Source organism: Pelodiscus sinensis, chromosome 12, assembly GCF_052426305.1.
Source record: "Pelodiscus sinensis isolate ZL-2025 chromosome 12, ASM5242630v1, whole genome shotgun sequence".
Lineage (NCBI taxonomy): Eukaryota > Metazoa > Chordata > Testudines > Trionychidae > Pelodiscus > Pelodiscus sinensis.
In genome coordinates, this window is record NC_143063.1 from 23,737,162 (window position 1) to 23,750,422 (window position 13,261).

Genomic DNA, 13,261 nt, shown 5'->3' on the forward strand with positions numbered 1-13,261 from the left:
AATGAGGGTTACAGGAGTCGGAGTAAGAAGTCCTCCACCTAGACAGCATTTCGACATTATTTCGAAATAACCACCTGCTGTGTAGACGCAGACTAAGTTATTTCAAAATAACACTAGTTATTTTGAAATAATGTTGCTATGTAGACATACCCTTTGTCTCTTTGAATATTTCCAATAATTAAACTGACAATATCTGATTAAAATTAGTTGAAAGCCATTCACATAAGGTAACTTTTTTGTTCTTGAAACCTCTTATTCTACTTTAATATAACTATGCTAAAATCTGTTAAAGGAATGCTAAAGTTGTCACAACAGGCACTCAGAACTAGAAAGTTAACAAAATTAAGCTTGTTCATGTATCTGTTATTACCGTTAACTCCATTATTTGACTTCAGTATGGGTTATATAATTTCACCAGTTAGTTAATTGGGTAAAACTAGTTCCATTTTACAGATTGCATAATCAACCTATGTAGGTGTAGTGGATTCAGTCTAGTATGGCTAAGTGAAAGAGACTTGAGTTCCTCATATTAGAGAACCAGGTTCTCTCCACATCTCCTTCAAAAATAAGTCTTGTGTAACTTGTATTTTGCCTATAAAATGTGGTAGAATTGAGAGAGACCTAATACTTGATTTCTTCAGAGGGCTGTGATATGGGGACTTGGTTAATAAAGAGTGTGTCTTCTGAGTGTAGAGAATTATTATAACCACTTGGTAAAAGAAAAGATGTTCAACTCATGGTGTACCTTTTACTCAGGATCAGGGAAGGAGGATTGGTTGTATTTGTGTGGCCGCTGCAGAGCAAGGGAGGATGTACAGTGCATGTAGAGAATTGGTAAATTAAGGGTGCAAGCTACTAACAAGAGCTACTGTGCAGATAGTGGTTTACTGTAGCTTATGCTCTCTGAACTCTTTTTGTTGAAATTCTAAAATTAATATCCCGAGGCAGAGTTAAGCAATTATAAAAGGATGTCATAATGACAAATGTTATACAATTTGGATATATGTCGCTCTTCTGTTTATAACTACCAATTTAACACAGCTGCTTAATTGCTTTACATTTTGGCTTTTAATCTTAACTGTGGTAGACTGAGAGACTTTCTAAAATTGTTATGAAAAACTTAATATTTCTCAACAACAAATAGAATAGATTTCAAATAAAGAGCACTATAATCATTTGGAGATATAATTATACTTTGCTTTTATAGCCCAATTTCACATGAGACTCCTCAAGCAGTTGATAAAGATTAGTTAATGAAACTGCTCAACACTGCTGGCTGGGAGCTAGTTAAGGATTATCCCCATTTTAGAAATTAAACTGTAGAACATAAAGGTTGTGATGTGACTAAGATAACCAAGGAATTCTGACAGATCTAGGACCAAAATGCAGATCTCCTTATTCACTGTGCTTTCATCACTCATGGCTGTAAAATACTGTTTGACTGCCTCATTTTTAGTGAAGCATTGCATTAGTGTTGTTGTAAGATAGTCATAATTCTATATGAGAAATTTTAAAATAAATGAACATTACAATTAGCAAATCTACTAATTTTGAAATCAGTGGCTCCTCAGTTACCTGGAAGGCTTCTTGGTAGTGCAGTGAATCCCATTACATTTCTTGTTAAGGATTCTTATGCAGAGTACTCTTACCTGCCTCAGAATACTTACAATATTTTACTACATAGATATTGTAGTAGCTATCAGGTGTATTGCTTAATTAAGCTATATTAATTATTCTGTGGAAACTCCAGTTCTTTAGACAAACAGATTTGCTTAAACATAACACGACTACTTCTCTGAGGTAATAGAAGGCATAAACTGCTTTAAACAGCATGCTTATTTCTATTTTTGTTGATTTTTCAGAAATGCCATCAAGGTAAGATTGACAAAATAATTTAATTAAAACAGGATATGAGAGCAATAAAAGTATTTTTAAAAAAATGGTATAACTGCTGAAACTGTGCTCCATTTCTTTTAGATATTTGTAATTCTTTGCTTAGTCTGAATCAAGATTGTTTAGATAGCCAGGTATTATAAGCAACAAATTTAAAAGTACCACGTAAGCTATGGCATTGGCAGCATGTTATGTAAATGTTGTCAAGAATTACTCAGTATATTATGAGGCCTATAATAAAACTGGATATTAGTGAAATATTGCTACAAAAAGCTAGAAATAATGTCTTTTTAAGAGGATACTGTCCAGGTTGACAAGCCCTAAATTGTAAACACATAAGAATAGCTTTGTTTTCTTTCTGTCTCAGGAATTTATCATGGCATCCTGCAATGGATATGAAGAGTAAAATGTACATACCACATTCTCATGCATTTATAGATTTGAATAGAGATTTCACTGCAGGTGAGTCACAAATATTATAAAGTTTTATTTAATTTAACAAGTGTTGCATTTAAAACATCTTGTGTATTCAGGAATAACGAGCAGTAGAGTTCTGAATTGGCTGACAGGAAAGAATGAATACATGATTAAAAGAAATGTAAAAGACTATATTCAGTTTAATGGATGCCTTATTAATATTAGTTGATCTTTTTAAAGTAACTCTTTACTTGTAATTTTATTTTAATTTAATTTACTGCTGTTATATTATCAATAACAAGTTTAAAAACATTTCTGGACTTGTTTGCTTTCTTTCTAAAGACATTTTTTTCAAAAGACATTCCAGGAAGTGTTGGTTGTTCAGAAAGTGTTCTTATTAAACTTATGGGTTTTCTAATGCACTGACTTCTGTAAATTAAATTTTTCTGTCTTTTTCAAAATGACTGCCAATTTGAATAATGATAGTAAAGCTTTTTAAAAATACGTTCCCTAATCATCACACCTACCTACTTTGTTTTCTTCTCTTCCTCCCTGTCTACCTATGTTGTAACTACTGCTAACTCTAGATAATGTAGTGACCACTGTTAAAAACCACATTTCTTATTCTGTGGTGATACAATAGGTGCTGCTTTAACAGTAAATATTTGGTTAAATTTGTGCACTGTAATGACAAGATGAAGAGAAACAGTATCTCTGCTTTGTTTTGTGCAGGTACTTGAAATATTAGTTACCACCTCCTTCATTGTTACCATCTCTGACAAAAATAATATACTTTTTGCCTTTTAAAAGGGAAACTTTAATATAATCACATCTCTCATGAGACTGGAATGACTTAACCCACATTAATTTTAATATAGACTAGGGATGTAAAATAACGTTAACTGGTTTAATATTATGTTTAACTGGTTAACCAGGATCCCGCAGGCCTGACTGGGCTGGAGTGGCCCCTGTCCATGATGCAATGCGGGGCTGGTCCCGGACTGGCCTCTCATCCATGGCATAGCGTGGTGGGCCCAAGCAAGCTGGAGCAGCCTCCCGCTCCAGACTGGCTGGGCTGCCAGTTAACGGATTACCCTGGTAAACATGCCAGTAAGGGTGATGCTTACTGGGTAAGTGGCAAACCCTTTACATTCCCAATATAGGCATAATAAAGTCTGTGATTTATGAATATGGCTGTATAGCTCATGCGTTATGAGGTAGGGATGTTAAATTTAGATTAATTGGCTTATCAAATAGTTGATGCAATTTGCATCGCTTTCCCCCTCCCCCTTGTTGCCTCTTTCTATCAGAGGCAGCAAGGGGAAGGGAAAGAAGGGGAGAAGGTGTTTCAAAGTGGCAGCACTGCATGGAGCCAAGGCAGGACCCTGGGCTCCATGTTGCGCTACTGCTTTGAAACACTGCGTGCAGCTTGCAGCCAGCTGACCCCAGGCTCCATGTGGCGCTGCCACTTTAAAACGCTGTGGGGAGTCTGACATCTGACTCCAGGTTCCACGTTGCGCTACCGCTTTGAATCATCCCTCTCCCTGCCCTTGCTACCTCTTTCTAATAGGGTGGGGGAAGCGACTAGTCGACTAGTGTGTCAACTATCCAATAAGCATTTGCTTATCAGATAGTTGACTAGTTTACTACACAAGATTTTATACTTGATAATAGGGATGTGAACTACTCTGTCGTGGGCTTTCCCATATCTTGATACTTGAAATATAGATGTTTTATTTTAAAAAGCTTATTTTCATGTTTATTATCAATCAAAAATGCATTGGATACTCGATTTATATGTATCACGTTGCACAAAGGTTCCATTAATATTTCTTTATCCGTTCCATTTTATAATCTCTATATTTCAGGGTGTTCTAACAGTGATGCATGGGAGATAACATAAATGACTGCTTCACATGTACATTCTTCCTCCATTTCTGAATAGAGAACTTATAATCAACTTAATTTTTAGTGTTTTGCAAATTAAGATTCTGTTCATATTGGGTGTGCTTGAAACAAAGAAAGAGGGAGCCACGGGTATGAGGAGCTGGGAGAGATTGTCACAAGATGAAGACCTGGAGGAGACTAGTACTGAGTGATTGATGTAGGAAACTGAAACTGAGAACCAGGCTTTGTCTACACTAGTGCTTTTATTGGTCAGGGATGTGGGGGAAAAAAAACATATTCCTGTCTGACAAAAGTTTAACCGATTAAAAATGCCAGTGTGGAGAGTGCTATGTCAGTGCGAGACTCCCTCTGGCTGACACAGCTACTGCTGCTCCTTAGGGATGGCTTAATTATGCTGACAGGAGAGTTATCTCCTGCTGTTCATGGAGCAGCTATACAGAAGTCCATATAGCAGCACAGCTGCTGTAGTAGAAGATGAAAACCTATTTTAACTATTAGTTAGTCTCTTTGCTCAAATGACACAGGTTTATGCAATGGAGCTAAAGGTTTGAATCCTGCTGATCATCTGGATGTCAATATTATACGAATTGAAAACAAACTTTTTAAAAAAATCTAGGAAACCACATAGTTGGATGCAGTGTGGGATTTTATAATTTAGTATTTTATCATAATGTGTATATACACAGCGAGGTCACATAAGCAGTTGCACAGGCATGTTAATCCTGGCATTTCCTAACTTTTTTGTATTTGCGATCTTATTGATGTTGCCTAGTTTAAAGAAGATGGATTATTCGTGTGAAATAATAGAAATGACATACATATGTGGTAACACAAGTTTGACTTTTACGGTGTTGCCCAGCTCAAGAAATGAAAGTCGTGAGTCGGGACCCTCTTAATAACAAAATCATGAATCAGCCCTCACAAAATCATGAGAAAAATTTGACTTTTTAATGTTTTCTAATATTCTTTAACTCCACCACTTAGTGTCAGAGACAATTTAGTATTGCCCACTTTCCAATATTTTTAAGAAATTTGATTTTTGGCCCCTGTTGCACGAGCTCTTGCCCATCTCCTGCCCAGAAATTAGTTCTCTCCCCACACTCACACATCAGTTCAAGCCCAGCTTCCAGCCTCATGTTTTCTCCTTCTCAGATTTTTCTGAGTGCTACTGGGGATGGGCAGAGTAAGAGGAGCTTTGGTGACATCCATCCCACTCTCATAGGAGAGTGGGAGGAGGGAAAAGACCCTTGGGAAATAAAAGGCTCATCTTGAGCTGCTTGACTCTTTAAAAACTCCCTCTTGTGTGAAATGTATCTGGGTAAGGCATCCAATCTGCAGACTTGGTCCACGGATATCCACGTTCATGGCTATAAAGTAGATACCTTACAAATATGTGGCTTCTAGATATTAAATCTGGATCCACATCAATTTGCAAATTTGATATGTGTATATCTGCAGATTTGCAGAGCTCTCTCAACTCTGAAGTTCATTCTGGTGTTGAAGTACATGTGGGAGAGTTAAGTGTTTTAATCAATTTGATCTAAAATGTTAAGCTTCTTGTAAATGGCTCCACTTCTTACATGTTTGTTGAGTACAGGTTGCACCTCTTTGGTCTGGCAACATCTGTGGTCCAGCATGACCACAGATGTTCCTGGATGAGAGATTCTCAGAGCAGGACGGCCAATAGCCCTGCGAGACCTGCTGTGGCCCCACGGCTACCAATCTGGGCAGCAGAAGAGTGCAATCTGGGACCACAGCATCCAAGGAGAGGAAGCTTGGCTGGGGCCACTGCAGCCTGAGAGGTGATGGTGGGGCAGTGGTGGCAGAAGGACTGAGGCTGTGGCTGCAGGAGCCCAGGAGAGAAAGCTGGCCAGGACCACAGCAGCCTGGCAGAATCAGCACGGCTAGGGCCTTGTGCCATCCGGCAGCGGGGCTGGGATTGCTGCAACCTGATTGGGCAGTATGACACCAGGCCAGCAGTAGGGCTGGGGCTGGCCAGCAGACAGCCCAGCCCGGTCAAAGGATCTGGCAATGGGAAGGGGCAGCAGGCTGAGAGGCTGGTGTCAGGGGTCCTCCTGTTGTCCAGAAAATTCCCTCATCCAGGACGGTGAGGCCCCGAGGGTGCTGGCCCAGGGAGGTTAGACCTGCATCTACCACAATGGAGCCAGGACCCTAATTGGGGTTGTTGTGTGCTGCTTTGATATGATTAAATGACATACCGATAAAACAAAGGTATATGATCTGCTCTTAATTTTTAAAAAAATGCTGAAATGCCTTATCTTCTACTTTCCCACATACTTTAAAAGCCCTTTCTGATACTTTTTTTTTTTTTTTTTTAAGTTTCAGGGGATAGCCAAGTTAGTTTGTATAGGATAAATTTAAAAAACAAGAAATAGTCTAGTAGCTAAAACATGTAGATGGTATCATGAACTAGAATACTCAGTACTTCCTTTCACAGCATATGCAGCCAAAACAATTGATTTAGCTGAACTGTTTTTGACTACTCTATCACTATGAACAGTTTAACACATTTAAAATATGTGGGACTAAAAAAAAAATCCTCTGTTGGACAATAACCTTTGTGCTGAGTTTCTGCCTAATTAATTTTCATACTCTCAATATAGTAAGCCACCCCCAAACTAGGGATTTATAATGGAATACTTCTACTCTGGCAATAGTGAAATTGTTAGATCATCGTGTTCCTAAAGGTGTGTTTTATAATGAACAGCACGTCACAAAATGCTAACTGTATAAGGATTTTATGAAGCTAGAAAATATTAACATAATCACAAATAAAGATAAAACTAACCTTTCTCAGGAAGATAATATCTACTTATAATGCTGGTACACTTAAATAATCTCATCTAATGTAATCATCTCAGTATTTCAGCATTATGCCTTGTCTTTGAACTATTTATTTTCTGATTGAACAAGCTTGAACTCAGCAGAAATATATTTTATGTTTTAAAATGTCCTTTCTGTATAGAAATTCTCTAGGTGCTGTGTATGTATTGGGAATGAGTTTGAAGTAAGTACAAATTTTCAAATAAATGACAGCAGTATAGTTGTAAATAAATGATAGTACCCAATTCTTTGCATTGCTTCATATCCTTAAGGATAACTCAGGAACACTGCTTGGGAGAAATTTTAAGTAATGTATTTGAAATAAAGTAAAAGCTGGTCTTAACTTTTTGTGCATGTAATTGCTACTGATGAAAATTCTGGAAAAACACAGGCAACAAATGTATCTTGAACATGTTGCACTGTGATCCAGTATTTGTAATAGTTCTGCATACATGTTTACTTGAAGTCAGATAATCTTGCATTGAAGTACAGATTAAGGATGGTAAGAAGTGGGTAACTGAGTAATCATGTAGTCAATACTATTTGTATCGACTACATGATTAGTCAATAAGGAAAGGCACTCAGAAGGAGCTAACCCGACTGCAGCTCTGCCGTTCATATGTACTAAGAGCTGGACACACAAGTAGCCTGGCTCCTACTACGTTTAAATTGCAGAGCCTCAGCAGGGGTAACTCCTGGACCCGGCACATGCTGAGACTGAGCTGGGCTTGCTCAGTCTTTGCATGCACTGGGTCCAGCAGCTCTTTTCCACTACTTTTTTTTTTTTTTTTTTTTTTTTTTTTTTAAGAGGTTAATCTGATGAAGCAAACTTAGACTGTCCCTTGAAGACCACTGAATTCTGGTGAAATTTCTGAAAAAGGACGTTCTACTAGTGGGGATCATATGGGTCATACAATAAAAATGACATACCATAGAATCTAGAGATTTTCATCCAATGAACTAACAGCATTCAACTGTTGTGATTAGGAGAAGAATATAATTCTTTGCATTGTTCCCATCAGTTAAAATAAGTAGAAATGCAATCTTATGCTTAAACAAATGCAAACTAAATGTTTGACAGTATTAGAAACCACAACTGAGACTGGGACTCTTTTTGTGTTAAGGACTATGTACCTAGAAAATAGTCCCTACTGTCAAGATCTTGGGGTCAAAGAAAATGAAAGGATGGAAAAAAAGGAAGTAGCTCCATATTACAGATGAGAACTGTGATGGGTTGAATCACAAAAGTCCTCTTGGGATTGTCCCATGGTGAGCTGATCATGCCACTGATGCGCCTCTTCCTGCTTCTTGAGGCTCACCATCACCCTATTCTGCTAGGCCAAATCTTCTGATCTCCCCCAGCCAATTCAGAGTTGGGATAACCGCCTCCCTGCAGAGCAATGCAGACAATGAACCGGTTTAGCTCCATGAGGGCTCAGCTATAAGGATTCAGCACCCAAGTAACCAACCCCCAATAGGAACCAAAATAAATCCATCTTACTTTGAGTAAAAGTTTTACATAGAAAGAAGAAGCTCATAAGGTTTGCCCACTTTATCAGAGAGCTATGCAGAGTGATTGCTCGTCCCTGCACCCACCACAGGTAATAATTATTTACACTGGGCTTGATAAGAAATCAAAGGTGTGTTGGGTTTTTTTAATTACAGGCAGACTCCAGATTACGTGGGTCTGACTTAAGTCGGACCCCTAGTTACGAACCGGGGGGGGGCCGCTAGTGCGGGGTGCCTCCCCCACTGTCGCCGCCTCCGGTGGCACGGGGGGCACTTCCCCCCCAGCAGACCAGGGAGACGCGGGCGGCGGGCACATATACAAACTTTGGGTTCAAGTTAAAATTCTTTCTTTGAAAACCTGGGCCAGTGTTTGGGAAAGTAGGGCAGCTTTCACTGAAATAAATGTAGGCAATCAGTATAGGACAGTGATGGGCCGCCTAGGTTTGTGAGTCGACCACATGAGTGGGCCATAGATTGTTTTGGTTATGACAATCTCCCAAGATAGGTTAGTTCTGCTAACTGTATTTGCATACTTAGAATATGTGGAATGTGCCAGTTGAAGCATAGCAATGCTTTGATTGGATACAGAGGGTGTACACGGCTCCCACAGTCAATGTTGTGTGCAGTCAGCATACACCTCACTTCACATGCCCTTGCATTGCATGCGTGTCGCTTTTGTGATACTGGTAGGAAAAAGCTATGTAAACAGAAACCAGTGGAATCTGGTAATCCTGCATATGGGCAACAGTGAACAAAATTGCTTGTGGGCCACACATAAAACCCAATGGTCTGCATGTGGTTTGCAGGCTGCAGGTTGCCCACCACTGGTATAGGATGAGAGTAAAATGCCTATCTGAAGAAATCTGATTCAACAATATCAGCAAAAATAAATAGATTTTACTTTTTTTATATACTGTATAAAGCTACTTGACCATTAGAATTGCAATAAACAGCTACACGGATGCACTGCTGCTGAAAATTCAAGAGGTTTTGGATGCCGTTGCCTGAGATACATTTTTCATTCTGAGAGGTTTAGGAAAAGGAGACGGCAGTCTTTGCATCCCCATCCCCTTCCCCGTTATATATGTATGCATAACTAATTGTAATGTGTCTACTATCTTTATATATTGTGACAGAGCAGGTTAAAGGACTTGGGGGAAGGGGAGAGAGGCTGCTGAGGCAGAGAAAACAGCAGCAATCCTGGCTAATTAGGGGCAGCTGAGAAAGGGCTAACTCGTAGGCTATGTCTAGACTACATCCCTTTTTCGTAAAAGGGATGTAAATTAGACGTATCGTAATTGCTAATGAAGCAGGGATTTAAGTCTCCCCTGCTTCATTAGCATAAAAATGGGTGCCGCTTTGTTCCGGCACGGAGCTTTGCCAGAGAAAAGTGCCAGGCTAGACGCTGATCTTGCGGAAAATAAAGCCTTTTCCGAAAGATCCACTATTCCTCTATGAAAGCTCCGTGATGAAAAAAAGCGGAAGCCATTTTTATGCTAATGAAGCGGGGGAGATTTAAATCCCCGCTTCATTAGCAATTGCGATATGTCTAATTTACATCCCTTTTATGAAAAAGAGATGTAGTCTAAACGTAGCCTTAGAGTTTTAAAGCCAGTGCATGGAGATGTATAGAGAACTAGAAGAGTCTAGAGCTGTGGTGTCTAACCAGTTCCGAAGCAGTACTGCTTTAGCGAACTAGCCATACTCAACCAGCCAGTTGTGCCTAGTGGCTAGCGTGTTGGACACCACAGGTCTAGAGGTTTGTCAACGAATGAGTGGCAACTTAAAGGGGGAGCAGAATCCAGTGAGCCTGTGATGATTACTTGCCGTCTGCTCACTTGTGCTTAAGGGACAGTTCCTGGGCATTACAAAAGGCAAAATAGCAACGGGGAAGGACTGCTGTCTATGAACCCATTTCAGCCCAGGGAGGTAAGGGGAAGAACTGCACAGAAAGCTCCTGAAAGGGTTCCCGAAGGAAGTGGCTGGGGAAGCTGGAGAGGAGATTCTTTGAAGGAGAATTATGCAATGTCCTCAATCTGAGGACAGAGACAAGAGGCTAATGTGTAAATAAAGTGTGTAATACACAGGTGTGCGCACACTCTAAATATTTCCTATCATACTTTTTAAATATTTAGTAAATAAAAAGAATGACTTCATACCACTCTGTCTCTTCTGGATAATATTGATCACTCAGCTCCTGAGCCATTAAGGTCTGAGTATCATTGATGTAGGATTTATACTTGTGGTAATGTCAATGTTAAAATTTTAAGCTTTTGAAATTTTTATGTATTCTGAAATCCTCAGTTACTCTAGATGTATTAGATATTAAAAATAACTGCAAATGGTTTTTTTTGAAGAATTTTCTTGGGATCTGTCTGTCCTTTTTGTTTTCCAAGAATACTTCAGCTAATGGTTTCTAGAGGGAACACTTAATCAAACATCTACTTCTAAGTAAATATTGCAGAATATTCATGGAAAGCTAATTGCACATTTATAAGTATATATGCTATTGAATCCAAGTTAATACAATTTATATTAATCTTCGTAGGTCATAGAAAGTAGCCACTTAACCAGTTATAATCTGAATCTCAAGTTAGGGTGCTGGAGCACAAGAGCTACAAGGAGAGGCTGAGGGATTTGGGCTTATTTAGTCTACAGAAGAGAAGAGTGAGGGGCGGATTTAATCATAGAATCATAGAATACTAGGACTGGAAGGGACCTCTAGTGGTCATTGAGTCCAGTCCCCTGCCCCCATGGCAGGACCAAATACTGTGTAGACCATCCCTGATAGACATTTATCTAACCTACTCTTAAATATCTCCAGAGATGGGGATTCTACCTCCCTGGGCAATTTATTCCAGTGTTTGACCACCCTGACAGTTAGGAACTTTTTCCTAATGTCCAACCTAAACCTCCCTTGCTGCAGTTTAAGCCCATTGCTTCTTGTTCTATCCTCAGAGGCCAAGATGAACAAGTTTTCTCCCTCCTCCTTATGACACCCTTTTAGATACCTGAAAGCAGCTTTCAATTTCCTGAAGGGAGGTTCCAAACAGGATGGAGAAAGGCTGTGCTCAGTAGGTTGGATATTAGAAAAAACTATTTCATTAGGAGGATGGTGAAGTACTGAAATGGGTTACCTAGGTAGCTGGTGGAATCTCCATCCGTAAAGGTTTTTAAGTTTCAGCTTGACAAAACCCTGGCTGGGATGGTTTAGTTGGTGTTTGTTCTGCTTTGGACAGAGGGTTGGACTTGATGACCTTCTGAGGTCTCTTCCAGCCCAGGATTCTGTAATTCTGCTTTCAACAAATGGCTCACAAAGGAGTTAAGGGTCAAAAATTACTTTCAGAAATTATTTGGCAAGCTGGAGTGGGTTAATTTAAATTAAAATTAGATTAGTATTAAAATTAATTGTATGACAAGATATTCTAAGGCCTGAGCTTTCTATATTGATTATAATTTAAATTACATAAAAATACAGCTATTTGAGCAACAAATGTTTGTTGCTGAAATTTCAAGTTTAAGGTCAGTTGATGGAAATCACTGGCTATGTACCTGGAACCAGAGTTTGTTGAATCCAGTTTTTTATAATAGTAGCATTGTCTAAAGTTGCAGAAGGTATTTTCTTCATTTCCGTTAATTCAACAAGTTAGCTGAGTGACTAGTTATTGCAAAGTTGAGTAAATGATTGGGAGTTGAAAAAGCAGAAGAGCTTGTTTTCCAATATGAATAAAAATTAGGTGTGAGAATGAGGTCTACTTTGAAGTCTTACATGAAATGTTGATGACAAACAATCAGCTAAATTTATTATAAAATTTCCTTTTGCTTACTGAATCAGTTTACTTTGTGTCCAGTTAAAATATTTATTAGCTAAACAAAACTAATTTTAAAAATGCTGTTCTTGTATATGTTAATTTAGTTCCAATTTCAATCCAACTGTAGCTTGACATAAATAACAAAAACTAAGAAAACTCACCATTTTCCAAACAATAAAACCTATCAATATTAAGAATTTGAATTAATGTATTTTAAACTATATGATTGAATACATATTTATAGATATAGGGTAGCAGCAAAAAGTACTTACATTTTGTGTGAAGTTTATTCTGATGTGTAAATTGGAATGTTTCAATGGTTACCAACTAATGAGAATGAATCTTTCCTAAGAAAAATAAGTGAAAAATGGAAAACAGATTTAAATCAAGGTTAAGTTTTGCTGGTGTTAAATCATGGTTTCAGTTTATTTAAATCAATTCACTATGCAGCATACAATGTTTTTATGGAAAACTTATGTTTAAAAAGGCAAAACTTTCCAGTAAAATTATTTATTCCAAAATATTCACCCAAGTTGATATTATCCTATGCTAAAGAAATAACTAGCTAATTTTAATATTTTATTAACTCAAGCAGTTGTTAATGTAAAATAAGTTTTGAGCAAAGAAAGACTTTTGGGTCACAATTCAGGTTTTGCTAGAGCAGAAAATGTGTTCCTAAATTTAACTGCTCTTTTGGTTTCTCTAATATGGCAATCTTTAGTGGAAGTTTTAATCAGGAAATAATTTTGCTATCTAGTTTTAATACTTTATGACATCGTTTGAGTTTTGCAGTTTGGGAGAAAGCTTTACAAAGGCACTTAATAGATACAAAACTATAGCTTGAGGGGTGGAATTTTAGTTGGGTACATGAAATTATG

At 38.2% G+C, this 13,261-nt stretch overlaps 1 protein-coding gene across 2 annotated transcripts in view; it reads left to right on the forward strand.

Annotated features, from left to right (window-relative positions):
• Positions 1 to 13,261, forward strand: part of ITFG1 (integrin alpha FG-GAP repeat containing 1) — a 214,019-nt gene that overhangs the window by 27,156 nt on the left and 173,602 nt on the right. For both annotated transcript variants that reach the window (XM_075940203.2, XM_006121184.5), the window contains exon 6: positions 2,261 to 2,355. In XM_075940203.2, the coding sequence (XP_075796318.2) occupies positions 2,261 to 2,355 (95 nt within the window). The remainder of the gene's footprint in view (positions 1 to 2,260; positions 2,356 to 13,261) is intronic.